Source organism: Myotis daubentonii, chromosome 1 (assembly GCF_963259705.1).
Source record: "Myotis daubentonii chromosome 1, mMyoDau2.1, whole genome shotgun sequence".
NCBI classification, from domain to species: Eukaryota; Metazoa; Chordata; class Mammalia; order Chiroptera; family Vespertilionidae; genus Myotis; species Myotis daubentonii.
The window spans coordinates 58,780,536-58,800,719 of NC_081840.1; the positions used below are offsets into that span (position 1 = coordinate 58,780,536).

A 20,184-nucleotide genomic window follows, 5' to 3' on the forward strand; every position below is an offset into this window, starting at 1 on the left:
CTGGCTTGAACAGGGAAGAACTAGTCTGAAATATTAAGCAAAGGACAACAATCAGATTCTTACATCCAGATCAGTGACCTATATCTACAGCTGATACCCTTGTCCTGCCTTCTCTAGCAGCCTTCATTGCCCTTCGTTTCATGCCTGCTCCTTGCTTGCAAGCTTTTAGAGCTGTGGCTGTGCAGGTGCAAAGTGGACTGTATTGCAGATGGTGACACCCTTCTGCACCAATATTCCAAAAGTGCTGGGAAGAAGAGTTATTTTGTAGAAGACCTGACTGCCTTCTCTGGTACTGTTAAGTTAGCCTCAGTTCATGGTGGACTCTCAGTGTGGAATTATCCTCTAAAGCACGCATGTCAAACTCAAAGGCTAACACGGGCCAAATAAACAAGGTTTAAGTTTATGTGGGCTGCAAAAAAACAAAAGCTTCAATTTTCATAGAAACATAGGTTTATTTCGATGGAGACATGCTGAATACAAAGGACTGAAATAAATGAGTAATCATTAACATAAAATAATAGAACATTTTAATAAAAATTAATGTTTTTTATTGAATATTAACTTACCAGACACTGAATAACTGCACAAATTAATAAGCATAATGCAAATAAACCTATTTTTCTTGTTCTCTAAAAGCGAAATATTTCCTGTTGTGCACACCAAACAAGTCAGTCCAAGACTAATGATGTGGCTGGGCCACAAAAATATTCATTGTGGGCCGAGAGTTTGACGTGCTTGCTCTAAAGCTTTCCCATACACTTCTCTCTATAGAATTCTCACCAACTACCTCTCTAGTCTGTGTATATTCCACTGGGGGGGGGGGGGTGGTGGAAACCACTGCCTCCCCAAACGACCTTTTCCATCTTTGGATAGTTTTGATTTTAAACAGTTTTTCTATCAATTGAGCCACATTAATCTTCTCTTGCTTTATTATCTGTTAATGTAGCATTTCTTCTGAGGCCAAAGCAGAGCCAAAATGTCTCCTGTTTTATGTGACCTTTTTGTTTTTGTTGATAATTTGTATTTAAAATATCAAACTTGGGTTCACGGAGTAGACTAACTCCAAAACAATCACCTGCAATTCTCTTTCTTTTCAAAGAGCTTCAGCTTTTCCATAACCTCTTAACATGGGTTGCTCCAAAGTCAAACAATATTTTGGAAGTCATGTGACCAGCTTGAAGTAGAATTATTAATGCAGCCAAAATGGCACTAGCAATTTGCTGATTTTTTGACTCCTATTAAGCTCACATTAAATCTCATTTTCATCTGTATCTTACTTGTCATAGAACTTGGCACACAACAGGCACTTATTCTGTCATTAAATCTTCTTTTTATTATTGTGTCACATGTGGACTTAATGAGCATGTCGTCTGCATCTTCACTGATATACGATCCAATGGGTCAAATGAACCAGAAGTTCTGGGGTTGGAGTTCAGGCATTTTTAAGCGTCCCAGGTGATTCTAGCAAGCAATCAGGATTAAGAATCACTGATGTAAGTTATTAAAGAAAATATTGTGTACAACATAGTCAAAGGCAGAGCCATATGCCTCATCACTAGATACTTCCGTACAAGTTGCCATTGGGCCATTAATCATTACATCCTATTGATTTAACTATTATACTTTCCAATGTCTATAATTAACTTCTTGCTGCCACCCAATTTTTTTGTTTAAATATGTTATATTATATCTCTCTATCCTAATAAGCAGAAGCCTTTTTAAAAAATTAATGTATCACAGAACTGGTTTAGACAACTTCTCTATGGAAGCAGAAGGGTAGAATGAATAACTGAACTTTGAAGATTCCTTTCCAAGTCATGTTTCTATGATTTTTGTAAACCACTTAGTCCCATGTTGCGATATTTTAAACACTCTTGTAGACCAAATGCCACAAAAATGCCATTGTTCTCAGCAAGACATTTTTGAGGTTAGAAGCACAAATGGACTGAACTTCATGATGTTTTGCAGAGGAAGCATTGTTCAGACTTTCCTAGGTGAGAAAATAAGCTAAAGGAGTGTTTGATTTTTTTTGTCTCCTTTACTCCCTGGTAAAGTTAATAAGCCGCATGTAGATATGGTGCTATAAAATGTGAAAGATTTATATTTATTTCTAGTGCCTATCTTTCTTTGACTAAAGTACTTCTCTAGGTATGTACTAGAAATTACTGGTTTGTGTTGTGAATAACTAACAATTATATCAGCTCATATTCTGTTCTGATAAGTAGAATTGCTTTTCCACTATGTATTATTTTGTATTTTTTTCCAAATGGGATTCTCTGTCTTATATTGAATAATTAGTGTTTATCGCTTTGTTAAATGCTTTTAGAGACTTAAAAAAGCATACAGATAGGTCTTCACCTCCTCAGAAATTTGCTATCCCCTTGGGATTTTGATATTATTTTATATGCATAAGTGAAATGACAGTATAAGAATTCGTAAGATTATGTAGGAAAATGAGTGATGTTAAACTTGTAATTAACATTTTTACTATGTTTGAATTTGAAGGACAATTTTCTAAAAAGAGATGAATTCTTTTCTTAAATTTGTTCAATTGGACATACTAGTATATATATTGTTGTTGTTTAAAATATTACATATGTCTCCTTTTCCCCCTCATTGACCCCTACCTGGCTACTCCCACCCCAATAAATATATATTTTTAATGGCAATAAATATCTTTGAAAAATATGAGTGGTAAACTATCATGTGGATGTATACAGTATAAAAATGATCTAACTAGAGTTGGAAACCTATAAATTTTTTTCCACTGCACTTGAATCCCTGTCTGGATTTGGGGAACCATTCCGTTATGCAAAAAGCCAAGTGCCAGTCACCTTAAGCCCATATAAACCTAAACTGACTGAATAAAATTATGAACTCACTCAAAAGTACTTCTGGGATATACTGAATTTGAATGTATTGAGTATAAAAGGCAGTTGGATTTTATATAAATCAAATATAAATTTATGTATGTAATCATTAAATATCAATACTGAAAGTATTTTGATACTAGGAAATAGTTCTGAATTTATGTTTTATGAACAAATAATTATAAATAAAATGCTGAAACCATACAGATCTTATATGCATTGACTGGGAAAATATTCAGTATTTTTCACTTTATCATTTAAAAGAAAGGGTTTCTTTGCCCCCCACCCCCATTTCTTTTTTTCATTGTGTTATGCTACCCCTTGCCTCCACATACCTGTTGAATTTCCCCCATGGTTCTTTGTTTTCCCACTTAATGCTTGATCTGGTCTTTTTATTAGCCAGAGCCTAAACTGAAAATGCATGATATTTCTTTTTATCCAATGTACTTTTCTAAGGATTGAAGGAGAAGAAATCTAGAAAAATATGTTCAGCTGAGTCCAGGACACTTTGTTTTTGTGGTCTAAGTCTTAGTGTCAGGCATTTCAGTATTTCACCTGTGACACTGATGCAGGTCCATGGTCTAGTGGTGAAATCAAATATCTCCGAAGACTCAGCATCTATAGGAGACAAATGGGACTTCTGTTTTGATTTGTACTAATTTAATTGAATTATTTACATAGCCTTTTAAAATACACATGAAACCTCCCTTTAAGCTTATCTAAACTCTCAGAGGCCCTTTGCTTCTTGAAGTGGGTCCACAGGATTTAGATCAGCACCATTGGCCTCCTCTGGAGCTCCCTAGAGATGCAGGACCCATCACAAAACTACTAAGTCATAATCTGCATTTGAACAACCTCCCCAAATGATTCGTGTACAAATGTTTGTGAATGAAACATTTGAATTTCATAAACACTGGATCCATCCACTATTCTTACCTTAGTTAGGAGTGCCCTAAAGATTTTGGCAAAAGCAAACAGGTGAGGAGGTAAAAGGTATTTAATGATCAAGTACAGTGTTAGTGCTTTTTATGCCTTATCTCACCTGATCTTCGCAAGTCTGCTTGGTAGATATTATCAGTCACATCTTACAGATGGGGAAATTGAGGATTGGCGGGACTAAGAGATTTTCCCTCTCAAAGTCACTTAGTTGGTAAAATGTGGAGTCGCCTTTCAGATTCAGGACTCTAAGCCCTCACTTTTTCGTAATACTCAATGATCTCCTGGGCCAATTGGCATTTACCCAAGTACTTATTAACTGGGGTTGTTGATGTTTAATGGTGAATATGACTCAGATATTTTTTTTTTGAAAAATGTCCTCAAGAAGTTCTTGAATCTTTCCTGAAATAAGATTTGCAGGGAGGGTCTTTCTTCTTAATCTATGCATCTCAAATTTGAGGATTGATTTGTCATTTTCCATATGTAACTCCTTTCTTCCCTCCCTCCCTCCCTCCCTCCCTCCCTCCCTCCCTCCCTCCCTCCCTCCTTTCCTTCCTTCTTTTTTTCTCCTTTTTTCTTTCCCTTTCTCCCTCCCCTTTTCCCTTCTTTGTTTTCCTCCTCTTGTTCTCTGCCTCCTCTTTTTCTTTACAATAGTTTCTGTCTAATTAGGACATATTGAAAGTATTTTAAGTTACTATTTTGCAACAGAAACTTGGCATATTTCAATGGCATTTTCAGGGAAACTGTGGGGCTTTCATATGCAAAATCCAGTCTGAATTCAAGGTGTGGAGGGTGTAGAATGCTATGAGTTCTATAGGTTGTGATAAGCTCCTTCCTCAATTCCATGCCAATGGTAAGTGAAGTGCTTTCAACTAAAGCTATTTATGAATGGACTATGCCATACCATATCTTACTTTCCATGTCTACCCAGTTGCCTGATGCTTTCCTGTTTCTAAGATCTTTCCTATCAGCAAGGAAATCCTCCTCACATTGAACTGTTAGAAATTAAGTATTATCCTCCTTTGGGTATTTGAATGATCATGGAGACCAGAGGCCAGAGACAGTGTTTGACTCAAAGAGTTGGCCTGAAAAGTGATGCATCTGCATCCCCCTCCACTCCTATTCCACGGGTAGCACATTGCCAGGCATATAATAGGCGTGTACATTTTTGGTAGAGGGCTTCTGAGTCATTGCTATAGTCTACTTCTTCTTTGTTCATTTATTCATTCATTTACTTAACAACCACAATTATTATTAAAAATTAATAAGTGTTTTTACACATTAAATTATTAAGAACAACAATTATTCAGGAATTGCCAGGCACCTGGCACAGGGGTGAGGTACATAGATGTGGACAAGAGTCATTGGTATTTGCCTTCAAGGAGCTCACAGTCCAGTGGGGCCACTTCTTGAGGTTTAGAATCAGAAAATTTCCTAGAAGCCCAAGGGCATGCTGGGGGCCAAGCCTCTGCTGTGGTCTACGGAAGTGCTTTCAAACTTTCTGGATGTCACTTTCTCTACTAAGGCTATAGGCAAGTCATTTCACTGGAAAGGACTGTTGTGGGAGACTATCTAAAATGGGTTTGATAGAAACAATAACTATTGGGAGAACACCAGTTTCTCAAAAAGGGCCCTAGGTTTCATCTTCTCTAGGCCCTTCAACCCCAGTCCTATCTGTAGTGCCACTGGTGCTTCTCAGTGGGAAGCACAGAGCATGGTCTTCTGATCTCATGAAATGCCTCGTGATTCTGTTCTTCCAAACCCACCAACCTCTCTGGCTTCTTCCTCCCTGAAACCAGCACACTTGCATAGGGGTCTGGATGAACTTTGTTTTTGAAACTTGCTTTTGATGATGGGAATGAGTAGGAAGAATGTGGCCGAGGAATGCACTGGGGAGGAAGAGTATGAAGAAAGTGGGATGAGATGGTGGGATGAGGTGTGGGTGCTGCAGCCAGGAGTCCCTCATTCATTCATGTGTTCATTTAGGAAAAAGGGCAAAGACTCTGGTCTGCTTTGTTCCAAAGCAGCTTTGTACACTCGCTGTTACTCATAGCTGGCTGCCCCAGGGGTGCTTGGGTGGATCATTAGCTATTAAATAAATAAGTGCCCACTTCAACTTGCCCTGGAGCCTGGTACTTATAATTGCTCCTGTGAGAAGCAGCTCGGTTACAAACTGTTCAGCACTGAGAGCATCTGTTCTAGTGAGTTTTGTGACTCACATTTGAAATCACTGTGCATTTTCTCTGTTCACATCATGGCAGCCCTGCTCTGCTCAGCACTCATATGAGCTTCTTGAATCTCTGTGTCACTCTTACAAAAGACAACTGCGTACTTTCGTGTATGTCATTAGGGAGCCCCACACTGCCACTTCCCGAAAGGAAATTTAGGGTAGTCTTTGTTTTAACTTAAGATTTATCCTACGTAAAATCTCCAAATTTGGTGAAAATTCATTAAACCCTTTGTGTATGATGGGATCACAAAAAAGAAAAGGAATGACACTTCAATTTATTTGTAAATTATTATTATATTGATTGTGTTTTAATGATAGACGATGCGTTGAAGCCTCTCTCTTCCTCCCTCCATGTAGAGAATTTTCCTTCTGTGTTTCCCATCCAGTCCTAGATTCTTCCCTCTCAACACCACGACTCCCAAACAGAAACCACTCAATAAACAAAAAACACAAAGCCAGGTGGCGTGGGTTTGTCTAAATTGAGATTAATACTCAACCCAGGATAAGAAGAGGCTGGAGACCGTGACAAGCTAGGAATGTTTTAGGGCGACATCTTTATGAGTTGGCCAGGGGTCCCAGTTGCCCCCGCACCCTGCAGAGGGTGGGGGCTCAGAGCTGCACGTCCCATCGGATCTCCAGGGTGGTCAGGAGAAAATTTCATGTTACCCCAGAGCTGGTGTTATTTGTGTAGAACCTTAGTGTCAGATTAGACTATTTGTAGTGTGTTATTATAACCCCGCAGCCCTTTGGGAAATTCTTTATGGGTGTCTTTCCTCGTTAACTGGACTTTTCCATTGTGCGTTTGTTATTGTCATAAACACCGAGGTCCTGCCTGAAATCTGGCTTAGTTCCCAGACTGCACAGCAGCGTGAGCATGGTCTAATTTTTAGTCCCAATAAACAAAGCAGGTCGTATGCACTAAGTTGTTCAAAGATGCAGCTGTAGTTTGGGAAACTGGCCTGAGCAAGGTAGCCCCACTTTAACGTAAAGAAATGCCCACCCTGGTCATTCAAGATCTCTGGAGCTCTAGAATGAGATGGGCCGATGGTCCAGAGCTCAGGGCCTGCTACCAAGCAGATGGCTGAGCTACAAGAAGGAGGCACAGAAGAGCTTTGGCAAAGCAGTAATAAGAGGCAAACAAATCATTAGGGATGCTCTATAAAGGTCCCACTGAAATACAACCTTTGCTTTTTTTTCTTTTTTCTCTTTTGCATGCCTTCTTTTGTTTGACCTCTTATCTGTCTGGAGAAGGCATATGCTAATTCTCTCTCTGCATAATTTAAGAGTATTTCCAATCCTTTTTCAGATGTCACAAAATAAAAGTTAACATTTTATCTAGAACTACTAGTATTTTAAAGTCTTTATGTATTGCATGAATCTAAACACCCGGGGGGGGAAAAATTGTGATTAAATTAACCTCAGAGGGAAATGTAATTTGTTCCCCTGATAATTGCCCCAAATTAGTTCTTTGTGGATAAATTACTATTTATAGGGTATTTACTAGCTCTAGAACAGTCTTTCCGACCCTGGAAACTATACCCCGGCCTGAGGGTAGAAAAGAGAACAAGGTTTATGATTTGCTTTGGGGGGAGACTGAGGCTGGGAAGCATGCCTAGCCACAGTCTGAGTTTTTGAGGTCTACAGGGGGAACAAAGAGCCCCAGACAAGTCCTGTGATGCTCTCCCTGGATTGAGAGGATTGAAAACGACTGCTTTAGCGGATTGAGTTCATGTGCACAGGGAAGACCCTGTGCTTTAGTTTAGAGAGGTTCTCTTCTTTGTCAGGCCAAGCCTGTTTTACAAGGGTCAGTGAATTCAATGATCATGACAGAGTGTAGAAACTCTTTGTTTTTGACTCAGCTCCCAAGAAACACTATTTGGGAGAACACAGGAGTCTATAAAACATAATTTCTATGGGCAACCCTTGTCCTGCTGTAAGCCTCAGTTTCCTTATCTGTAAAATGGCACTGAAATAGTAATAGCTCACTGGGTTTTTTTGAAGATTATCTGAGATGATGTATGGACAGTGCTCAGCACAGTGCGTGGCATATGTAAGTAGACAGTACATGTTAGTTGGTGTCATTGTATTACACAGAACCATACATTCTGCATTTTGTGTCCAAGTCTTGGTGACACGTAGGTCACCTCATTTTCTTTGACTATAACAGTGTTTAATATGGTGGTCTTCAAACTTTTGAGCATGTTCTCTACTTGTAAAAAGAAAACCTTTCCAATATATATACATTTATTTATATACTAGTGCCTGGTACATGGACTCATGCACATTGGAAGGAAATTAATTAGAAGGTAGCAGGTGGGGCAGGACTGGGTGAGACAGGCCAGACAAGCCCTGGAGCCAACCTCCCACAGTCCCTCCCTGGCCGGCAGCACCTGGGGTGGTCTGTGGAGTAAGTGGGGGTCCCTCAGCCTGGCCTGTGGGGATCGGGCCGAAGCCAGCTCTCTGACATCTCCCGAGGGGTCCTGGAGTGGGAGAGGGCACTCTGCAAAGTTGCTGTTGTACAGGGTGTGGAACGCAAACGCAAGTGTGCAGTAAACCAGATTCGGGGCCAACAGTGCCCCAGCAACAGCATAACCCATGGCCGAAGGTAGAATCGCACAGCCCCACGAGGAATCTCTGGTTTTGGGGTGCATCACCTGAGAACTGCTACTGCCAAATCACTGCAGGCTGCCAGCTCCTGCGTTGAGCATCTGCCCCCTGGTGGTCAGTGCACATCATAGCATCCTGTCAGACGGTCAGACACTTAGCATATTAGCCTTTTATATATATAGATATTTATTTATATAACTATATGTATATACATAAGTATATGTATGTGTGTATCTATATGGTCAATACAATCTGTGCATTAAACATTAGTAACTTTATTTAACTTAAAATTCTCTTGTTAATATATGCAGAAAAGTTATTTTTTCCTGATAGCCTGAAGAAGTGTTTTGGGCATCCCTTGGGGGCGCTGGTGCCCCAGCGGTCTCATGAGATAGGGTAATCTTGAGCTAGCATTAACCTGCAAAGTCAAACAGCAGGCTTCCTCAGGGAGTCTTGGAAGCCAGGCGCTCCTGTTGTGTTGCTGTTTTCTTCACAGCACTGATCACTTTGTTAAATGGTGTCATCAGTTTACAAGTTGATTGTCTGCTCATTCCTGCCTTGTTCCCCACAAATATATTACAACTTGTGCCAGGGAGACGTTGTTTATTCATCCTGCAGCCCTGGCTCAAGGACATAGTGCCGGATGCATAGCAGACCCTCAGGTGAATGAGTAGGTGAATGTAGGGGGAAACATGCCTTCTGCTTTTCCCTCCCACAAATGTTTTTGTTCATGGTGGAGAGCCCAGGCTCAGGAGAATGCTACCATGATCATGGTTGTAGCCAATGTCGATTGGCAGCTATTTGTAAAACCTCTTCTGTGGCTTGCCCCTCTCTCAAGAGAGCACTATCCTCTCTTCTTGGCTCCCAAAACTAAATGCAATGGACTCCGGACTGGGCACCGTTTGACCAAGCTGGGAAGCTGTGGTTCTGGCTGGTATCAGTGAGGTGCCAGATGCTGAATCTCCAGGCCCATTTGCCCCATACCTGCATTCTTTTGGAATCTTTACATAAACATGGAGTTTCACATATTTCCTGAGTGGTGCAAATGCCTTTAGGCCACTTCCTTTTTTATGCAAATTGTCTGTGGACACAGTTTCTTTTTGGTTTTTGTTTTATGGTTTAGCGATAATCTCTCCTTTAGAGTCATGACTGTTTTTCTCTCTGGAATTCAGATTGCACCATAACAGTATTATATCTGCCTGCTCTTATGGCAAGAAAACTAGGCTCCCCCGACCCCACCACCCAAACTCCTGACAGTTACTTTTTATAGTTGTTATGACATAAAAATGTTTCATCAAATGTGGAAAGATCTTTTGATAGTGCTCAGACCGTGGTACTCATTGCGAAAGCTCCTGGGGTTTGGCCTGTGGGATTCACAGATGTAGGCAGTGTACCCAGACCACCAGCAAACACACGCATTTACGCTTGGCCTTTTGTGACTCATTCTTTAAGGAAAATAACAGATAAAAATAAACTGTTATATAAAAAGGTAAGCTGATCTTATATATATTATTGGTGCCCTTACCTGGTGTTTGGTTGGTTGGGAGTAAAAGAAAAATCAATTCAAATGGACTTAGACCATAAAAGAAATGACAATATAGCCAAAAAGTGCAGAGATAGGGCTATCTTCAGGAGAGACTTGGCCTACTTTCTCACTCTGCATTTTTCAGCTCTGCATCTCCAGTGTAGAGTTTATTCTTGGCAGCATCCCCTCTCAGGGTCTCAAGATGCTATCAGTGACCCCTAGTGCTACTCACTTCAGGTTACCGTAGAATCCAGTAGGAAAGAGAAAGCCTTATATCTCCAACAAATCCCCAGAATTGACATGGGTCATGTGCTAATCCCTGAATTTTAAAATTGTAATTAGGAGGATAGGCCATGTGGTTGGTTTAAACTAATCGGGCCTGACCTTGGAGTTATGGACAGGAGTTGAATCCATCCAGACCACAGGACTAAGCAAGTTGGAGCCCTGTTGGCTGAGGTGAAGGGCAGGTAGTCAAATAGCTGTTATACCTGACATTCAAACAGGACTGGATGTGTAGGTTTCTGACGTTTATTATTTGGTGCTGGTGTGTCTTGTGTCTCTGAATATTAGGGTTAGTTTCCATATCTGGTTGCGGTGGCCATTAGCCATGTCTGTTAGGGTTTCTGTCTTTCTACTGTTTGGGTACATGGTGATTCTTTCTGGTCAGTGAGTTGCAAGCATTTGGATTAAAGCGTTAAGTTGTGGATGTGAGGCGCTCTCTTTCCCTCTGGTACCGCAATTTGAAGCATGTGAAATGGTGTCTGGTCCACTGAGAGTAACTGTGATGAGCAGCGTCTCCCTGCTGGCTCATGTTGGATATAGTAGCACGAGCAAGAAGCAAACACTTACTCTGTTAAGCTATTAGGATTCTGGAGTTGTTTGTTACTGTGGCATACCCAGTTTATCCTGCCTGGTACATTGGATTGCCTAAATTCATTTGTATTATTTAGGGGTTGCTCACAAACCCCTTATATTTTTGTATAATTCTTTCAATTTATGTCTATGATCTCATCTCCACAATCGTCCTATATATAGCTGAAAAATATTAGCTTCATTTTGCCAGTGGAAGAATTGAGGCAAACTCCTCCAATGTTCTATTTACAGTGTTTGTTATTTTCTATTTGTTTTGCTTTCTTAAGCAATACGATTACACAATCAAACTGTACTGTAAAGAATCATGTTGCTCATTTTATTAATATTTTATTTGATGACCTGCCTCTGAAAAATTTTGCTGTATTTTTCCCCACACCAAGCTGTCAGTGTTGAAAATGTAGAGGACTTTGGCCACTGCCGCTTCTGTTGGAAAGCTTAGCTAAGGAAGTGGCTGGCTATACGGTTTGCCTGCTTGGAGCTGTGTCAGGAGCAAAGAGAAACACTCTTGCGGGGGGTTGAGAGGGAATGCAAGGAAGCTGTAATCACACATCAGGCAACAGAGAACCGGGACTCTTACCGAGCAGGACGACTCTCACTGAGAGGAACAGGTAGCAATACAGGGTTTCTCTTGGCCAGAAAGTGGCAGCAGACTAGCAATACAGAGTGGAGGAGAGAGCAGGGGCTGATTGTCTGAACGCAGAAGAGACATCTGCTGTGCGCTGAATTGGGGGAGCATTAGGGTGAAGAGAGCAGGCTCTGGAAGCAGAGTGCTTGGATTCAAATCCTGGTTCCACCGCTTATCAGCTGTGTAACCTTGCACAAATCACTTGATCTCTCTGACCTTGGATTCCCCTTATATATAATTGGGATATTAGTACCTATTTCATAAGGATATTGGGAGGATAAAATAAGTTGAGAAATGTAAAGGTCTTAGAACAGTACGCATAGTAAAAGCTTGGTAAATATCATCATCCTATATAATAACAAGGTAATATGCAAATAGACCGAACAGCAGAATGACTGGAATGCCTGCAGCCCCTTCCCCCGCCCAGCCCTGCCCTCCAGTGGGCCCCCTAATCCCAATTGGGGGCGGAGCTGGTTGGCAAACCACCTGTGGTGGCCCCTCGCCCTGGCCAGCCCTGTCCCTGATGGCCCCTATTGGGGTGGGCCAACTGGGCCCCACCAGTGCACAAATTCGTGCACCAGGCCTCTAGTCAATAATAATAATAATAATAATAATAATAATAATAATAATAATAATGATAATTCTAGCTGGTTTGGCTCAGTGGATAGACTGCTGGCCTGTGGACTGAAGGGTCCCAGGTTCAATTCTAGTCAAGAGCACATGCCCAGATTGTGGGCTCAATCCTCAGCAGGGGCCGTGCAGGAGGCAGCCGATCAATGATTCTCTCTCATCATTGATGTTTCTATCTCTCTCTCTCCCTCCCTCTCCCTCTCCCTTCCTCTCTGAAGTCAATAAAAAAATATTTAATAATAATAATAATCTCACCTAATAATAGACAAACATGTAAATTGACCATCCCTCCGCTACACTCACCAGCCAATCAGGAGAGTATGCAAATTAACCCAACAAAGATGGCAGTTAATTTGCATACGTAGGCGCGAAGCGGCGGAGTGAAGACTGAAGGCTCCGGCCGGAGCGAAGGCCTGGGTCCCGGGTGCCGGAGGAAAACTGGTGCCAGCAGCCAGGGGAAGGGAAGGCCTTTTGCACAAATCTCTTCATGTAACGGGCCTCTAATAAATAATAAATTTGTTGCCACCCTTTCTGCCACCACCTTGGTCCAAGCCACGCATTATCTTTCACTTGGACTAATTCAAAGACCTCTTCAGTGGTTTTCACATCTATTCTTGTGTCATTTCCAATTTGTTCACCTGGTAGCCAGGTTAATATTTTAAAATTAGAATTCATAAAGTTACTTCTTTGCTTAAAACCTTTCAGTAATTCCATCTTTACTTATACTTTTAGTCTTTTCATAAAATATAGCTTCCAAGGAACTTGTTTCCCTAGCCTCAGTTTGTGCTGACATCCATAGTAAAGCCTCATAGTTCCTCTTTTAGATCCCCAAGTGTGCCATCTTCTGCCAGCCTCAGGGCCTTAAGACTAATATATTTTAGAGGAGCAGTGCCATTTCCTTATCCTGGTGTTGCTTTTCAGCTGGAGGGGTCTCTACTGGGGTGATACTTCTCTTTCCACCTCTACTCACTCTGCCCCACGGGAGGTGAAGTCATGTATCAATCTCAGAGGAATACCTGGGCCTCCTGAGTTTAGCCCTGCCCTCTTCCTCTCAGAGGTTAGCTTCCTATAGGGAGCAAGCAGGTTGTCTCTGATGTTCCTCTAGCAGTGGGCTCTTTCCCACTACCTAGGAGGTCTTCCCTGTTCTGCGATTGCCTGTGTGGTTAGGCCTGCCTCACTATAGGGTCAGTTAACTGGCTCTCCTGCCTAACAAACTAAAGCCATGATTTCCATATTGGCTTCTATCAGCACTAAAGATGCTATGTGGGTTCTTTAGACAATTTTCTTTCTACTTTGTCTCTTCCTTCTCCCCTTCATGCTTGTCCTCCTCTGGATTGGGGTGTTTCTAGTAGTCTGTGGTAGAAAAGCTAAGAGGGCCATGGAGATTTTCTGTGCTGTATTACGGAATGAACTATGCTAAAATTTGACTGTAGGCTGGCTCAATGAAATGACTGAATATCAGTGTGGCTGATTTAAGGTCTTAACAATGCTCATATTCTTGGACAGGGCAGTGGAAAACAAAGGTAAATGGGTCCAGAGAGTCTCCAGGAGGGGGAGCCCTGGTTCCTTGTTCTCAGTCATAGCTGTGAGGATTTGCATCATCTGTGACTAAGTCACAACAGAGCCAGTAAACAAACACAATCCTTACTGGAGTTTAAGCAAATAGGAGAAAATTGTCAATTGGCACCATCACTTTATACCACGCAATTAGCTGTTCACCTATGTGGAATTCAGTTTTGCAGGAGAATTTGTTTTATAATTCTTGCCATGGTTTTGAATGTCATAGCCGATGTTCAGTCTGTTCTTTTAGTAAGATACAGGTTCACACTTAAACTAAATTTTTAGTTACACTTAAACTAAAACAAACATATAAAACAAAAATAGGAATATTTGATTCTTTTAGTTAACTGCTTTTTCTCCTTAGCTTTTCTCTTCCTTATAATGTTCTCCAAATCTCTCCTTTAAAAGACTGTGTTGTTATAGTTCAGTCTTCCCTCCAAGCCCAGCTCTTGAGTCAATAACTCATTGCAAAATAGCCATCATTAACTTAAACAATAGCCTTTAGCACATTCCTATGCATCAGACCAACTAAGCTGGATATTCTCTTGACACCTCTCTTACTCTCCCACACTTATTGCCAGAGCTGGACACATTGATTCATGGTAAATGTTAAAAATGGCCACTTAACAGATGACTATTTTCTTTAAAAAAAAAATATATAATTTGTTCTTCTTTTAAATATATTTTATTGATTTTTTACAGAGAGGAAGGGAGAGGGATAGAGAGTTGGAAACATCGATGAGAGAGAAACATCAATCAGCTGCCTCCTGCACACCCCCCACTGGGGATGTGCCCGCAACCAAGGTACTTGCCCTTAACCGGAATCGAACCTGGGACCCTCCAGTCCACAGGCCGATGCTCTATCCACTGAGCTAAACCAGTTAGGGCTGACTATTTTCTTTAAAGAGTATCAGTGATTACTAGGAATCAGTGTGGGTTCACTTAAAACAAGGTACACTGACTAATCTCAGTTTTAAAATATTAGTGGATGGAAATACCTGGGCATGCTGATTCTGAATTTCAGCACTACTCCAAATTCCATGTTTTCTTTGTAGATAAGATAGATTGAAGACTCATGGGAGTATAGTTATGTGGATTAATAAGTGGCTAAATAAAATGTACTTAGTATCTATATATATAAAAGGCTAATATGCAAAGTGTCCCATTGGGAGTTCCACCGGGAGACCAGGAGTTCGATCACTCGCTATGACGTGTGCTGACCACCAGGGGATGGCTCAGAATGAAGGAAGGCCCTGGCCAGCAGCTGGCAGCTGGGGAAGGAAGGCCCCTTCTGGCAGCCAGAAGACCCTGATTGGCCCTGATCGCCAGCCAGGCCTAGGGACCCTACCAGTGCACAAATTTCGTGCACCAGGCCTCTAGGGTTTTATATAAACTCTTGAGAAAGATGTTAACAATAATCTGTGTAGAGGTCTCCAGTAGTTTGCCAAAGTTTTATTTTTTTTTATTGATTTCAGAGAGCAAGGGAGAGGGAGAGAGAAATAGAAACATCAATGATGAGAGAATTACTGATCGGCTCCCTCCTGCACACCCCACAATGGGGGATCGAGTCCTCAACCCGGGCATGTGCCCTTGACCAGAATTGAACCTGGGACTCTTCAGTCCGCAGGCTGATGCTCTATCCACTGAGCCAAACCAGCCACGGCAAGTTTTATTTTATTTTATTTTTTTTTATAAGAGAATCTTTTTTAAAAATATATTTTATTGATTTTTTACAGAGAGGAAGGGAGAGGGATAGAGAGTTAAAAACATTGATGAGAGAGAAACATCGACCAGCTGCCTCCTGCACACTCCCTACTGGGGATGTGCCTGCAACCAAGGTACATGCCCTTGACCGGAATCGAATCTGGGACCTTTCAGTCTGCAGGCTGACTCTCTATCCACTGAGCCAAACTGGTTAGGGGAAGTTTTATTTCTTTAATTAAAAATTTAGAGTTGTATTTAGCCCTGTTCATTTTAAAAAATTCAATTTATTGGGATGTAACATTAATTACATTAATGTTATTAATGTAATTTTCAAGTGTACAATTCTATTATACATCATCTGCATATTTTATTGTGTGCTCACCATTCAAAGTCTAGTCTCTTTGTATCACCATATATTTGATCCCCTTTACCCTCTTCATCCACTACCACCCCTGCAACCATCTCCTCTAGTAACTAACCTTCTGTTGTCTGTGTCTATGTATTTGTTTGTTGCTTTCTGTTTTATATTCCACATATGAGTGAAATCATATAGTTCTTGTCCTTTCTGACTGACTTATTTCACTTAGCATGCTACTCTCAAGATCCATCCATGTTGTTGCAAATGGCAGTATTTCATCTTTTCTTATGGCTGAGTAGTATTCCATTGTATATATGTACCATATCATCTTTATCCAATCATTCACTGAAAGACACTTATAGCCCTGTCCTCTTTAATGTATAGTCTATAGCTTTGGAAGAATAATAAAAGGCATGTCTTTGAAATTTTCTAATGACACAAAGCTGGGAGGAATATTTAATAGTTTGGGATAGTTCAGTTAAGAGTAAATATTTTTTTATTAGGTTGGTTTACTAGGAATATAAAAAATATCTTGCACATAGATATTTAAAAACATCAACTGTATATGCTTAAGGGGAGACCTGATTTAATTGTAATTTATGAAGAAATAATCTAGAGATTTTAGTTCATCAAAACTCAATATGAATAAACAGTGAGATACAATTGCGAAAATGCTAATGACATTTACGAACATCTGTCTCTGTTCTAAAGGGATTAGTTGAACTAAATTTTTAATATGTGTTTGGTTCTGGGCACGATGTTTTTAAGAAAGATGCAGAGAAATTGGGAAAATTCCAGGAGAAGCTGATCAGGAAGGGATGTCTATAAAATAGGCCATGGAGAATGGCTGAGGGGTTCTAGAATGTCTGGACCAGAGTGCAGAAGGTTTATGGGAGACCTAGGAGTGATTCTTGAAAATTTGAATGTTGTCAACATACAAAGGGTTTAGATTTGGGTTAGGTTACCCCAGAGATGGAATTTGTCACGTGTTAAGAAGTTATAGGGAGGTAGATTTGGGTTTCTCATTATAAAAACCTTTCTAGCAATTTTCATTCTACAATGGAGATAGGCTGCCTTGCAAGGTGGTTAGTTTCCCACCACAGGAAACTTTCAACGACAGGTGTAGGGGCCCTTTGTCAGAGTTATCAAAAGGGCCATGCTTTAGGAAGGTGTATCAAATGATCCCTGATGTTCCTTCCAATCTCATGGGCCCCAGCATGAGTTCAGTGTTTGCACATAATAGGTACTCAAGCAATATATGCAAAATCAATAAATTCATAAGAGTAAAAAAAACCTCAGGGGCAGACCTTTGCACTTGATATATCTATATATATAAAAGCCAAGTGACTGGAAAGCCAGACGCGCACTGTGGCTGGCCAACTGGCCCAATCGGGGGTGGGGGGTGGGGGGAAGGTGGCCCTTCCCCCCAGCTGGCCCCGCCCCAATCAGGGGCTCCTGAAGCTCCTCTCCCCCACTGGCCTGGCCCACTATGCCCCCATCGGGGCGGGCCAGCCGGACCCCACCTGTGCACGAATTTGTGCACCAGGCCTCTAGTGTGTGTGTGTGTGTGTGTGTGTGTGTGTGTGTGTGTGTGTGTGTGTGTGTGTGTATATATCTATATCTATATATCTATATCTATATCATCGATATCGATATCTATATCTATCTATCTATCTATCTATCTATATGTATATAGATAGATATTTCATAAATGATTTTATGGCATTAAACAGTAATTTCACCTAGTTTCAGGAGCATGTCATCTTAGAAAAAAATGAAGGCCTTGGGCCACACAGAGTTTAAAATGTCCTAGATAATTGGCTTATATTTCTTGCTGTGCTATAACTCATTCTCATCCTTGTAAGTTTTAGAGCTATTTCTGATAATGAACAGGCTTTGCCCCAAACTAACATGATGCTATTTCTTTTCCAGGATAATCGTATCCACACATCCAAGTACAACATCCTCACCTTTTTGCCAATTAATTTATTTGAACAGTTCCAAAGAGTGGCAAATGCCTATTTCCTTTTTCTTCTGATTTTACAGGTAATGTTTATGCTGTATTTCTTTCATGATCTCTTTGTTAAATGTATTCATATAATTTGAAAAAGTAAGTTACTTCACTTAGTTAAATGTTCATGATTAGTAAAACCATCCTTATGAGATTTTTAATGTTATTAAGTTATTATTGCTGCTTCTCTTCACAAATGTGGGAGGGCTAGGAATGGATAAAAACTAGCACATTCATCATTTTAAACACTGAGGTAATTTTAAAATGCAGTCTTGCACTTCACTGAACCAGACCAGAGCCTAATGATTATTGTTCATGGCCTCTCCCCTTTCTTTATCTCCCTCTCATGTCAACAGTATGGGTATTGCCAGAGTGAAGACAATGAGTCTAGCAGAGTGGTGGTTTGTGGAACTTAATATGGCAAATTCACTTGCATCTAAGAACATTGACATATTTTGCTTATATATTAAAATAAATGATGTATGATATATGTTATTTCACTCTAGAATTCTTTTTAAAAATAGTTTGAGTGGTTAATTGGTAGTTATAAACATTGCTTTTTTCTCCCATTTGACTAAAATTTTTCCTCCCATTTGAAAGAAAAAGGCATAGATCAAAGACTACATATATAATACAGCTCACATTAACCAGTTATTTACTCAGTATTTATTTCAGAGTAATTTAATCACACTAAACTAGTAGATTCCGAATGTGCTGGAATCTGTGTTAATTATAGGAGGTAAGAAGATAGATTAGATGTGTGCAGTCTAGATGAATAGTTTGAGTACTATTTTTTCTTTAGTTGAATAATTATTTGTATTAAGAATCTTTTGATTATAAGTGGCAAAACCTTATATTCTTTCAAGCAAAAAGGGAATATATTTATGAGTATATGTCATTTCATGTATTACTGGATTTATGGGCAAACTATTTCAACAGATTGTGATGTTGCTTTTCTCTGTTTTCCTTCATGTTGGCCTATTCTCTGACAGGCTTTCTGTACCTGGTAGATGCTGAAAGCTTTAAACTTTTATTTTCCCAGCTTCAACTCCAATATGAGAGAGAGATAGAGAGATAGATTGGCCCATGTTGAGTTACACCTCTATCCGTAAACCACTGTGGCTCAAGAATTTTTCTAATATGTTTTTAAAAATTTTATCTTTATTATTGAAAGTATTACAGATGCCCCCTTTGTTTTTTTTTTCCCATTGACCCCCTCCACCTGCCTTTTAAAAATTGATTTCAGAGAGAGGAAAGGAGAGGGAGAGATAGAAAAATCAATGATGAGAGAGAATCATCGATTAGTTGCCTCCTGCATACCTAGCAATCCCCACCTCCCACTGGAGATGGAGCCGCAACCCAGGCATGTGCCTTGACCAGGAATCGCACTGTGAGCTCCCGGTTCATGGATCATTTGATGCAATGATTGTCTTGACCTTGATCACATGCCAAAAACTAGAGTCAGGATGGAATCAGTGCACCAAAATTACATGAACCGAAAGTAGAAGAGGTTGGGTAGTTCCCTAAGAAAATAAGGGTTAGTTGAAAGAACTGGATGTTAAACAGAAAAAACAACAATCCACAAACAATGAATGCTCATCTTACAATTTATTGAAGAGACTTTAGAATCCTAGATTTCTTTCTCTCCGCGCCCCCGCCCCCTCCACCCTGTGAATTTGCTTTGGTTTCTTCATATAATCCTTTGTACCATTCCAGAATTTTGAGCTTGTTTCTCCAATGGATTTCTTATTTATGGTCAAAGACTTTTGTTCACAAAATTTTATATCCAGAAGGGGCCTTTGGGAGAGTTTAGTCCAACCTCTTTTCTTTTATTGATGAAGAAATTAGACCTAGAGACATTAGATGATGTATAAAGCTTTTACAAGTTAATGATTAGAACTAGGTCTAGAATCCAGCTTTTCTGCCACCCAGCCCAGTGTTTTTCTTGGTACCTCAAAGTCTTTTGAGGTTTGTTTGTTTTTTAATTTTATGTGGAAGCTATTATATAAAATTGATTAAGTTTAGACTTGTTTTAATGAGGCCTGATCTCCATACACTGTCCATTTCCACCCAACCCTTCCCCGCTTGAGAGCCCTGAAACAGCTCCAAATGGAACCTCACTTGAAAACCACCTAGAGAACATGCCAGTTGTCATGGTGTCTCTTGCAGGTGGAGGTACAGGCACAAGGCTTTGGAGTCAAATAGACCAAGGTTCAAATTTTAACAGTGTATGTTCTTGGCCCAGTTGCTTGACC

At 40.3% G+C, this 20,184-nt stretch overlaps 1 protein-coding gene across 8 annotated transcripts in view; it reads left to right on the plus strand.

Moving 5' to 3' along the window:
- The window catches only part of ATP8B4 (ATPase phospholipid transporting 8B4 (putative)), a 213,537-nt gene that overhangs the window by 37,982 nt on the left and 155,371 nt on the right, over positions 1–20,184 (plus strand). For all 8 annotated transcript variants that reach the window (XM_059701901.1, XM_059701877.1, XM_059701884.1 and 5 more), the window contains one exon: positions 17,851–17,964. In XM_059701901.1, the coding sequence (XP_059557884.1) occupies positions 17,851–17,964 (114 nt within the window). The remainder of the gene's footprint in view (positions 1–17,850; positions 17,965–20,184) is intronic.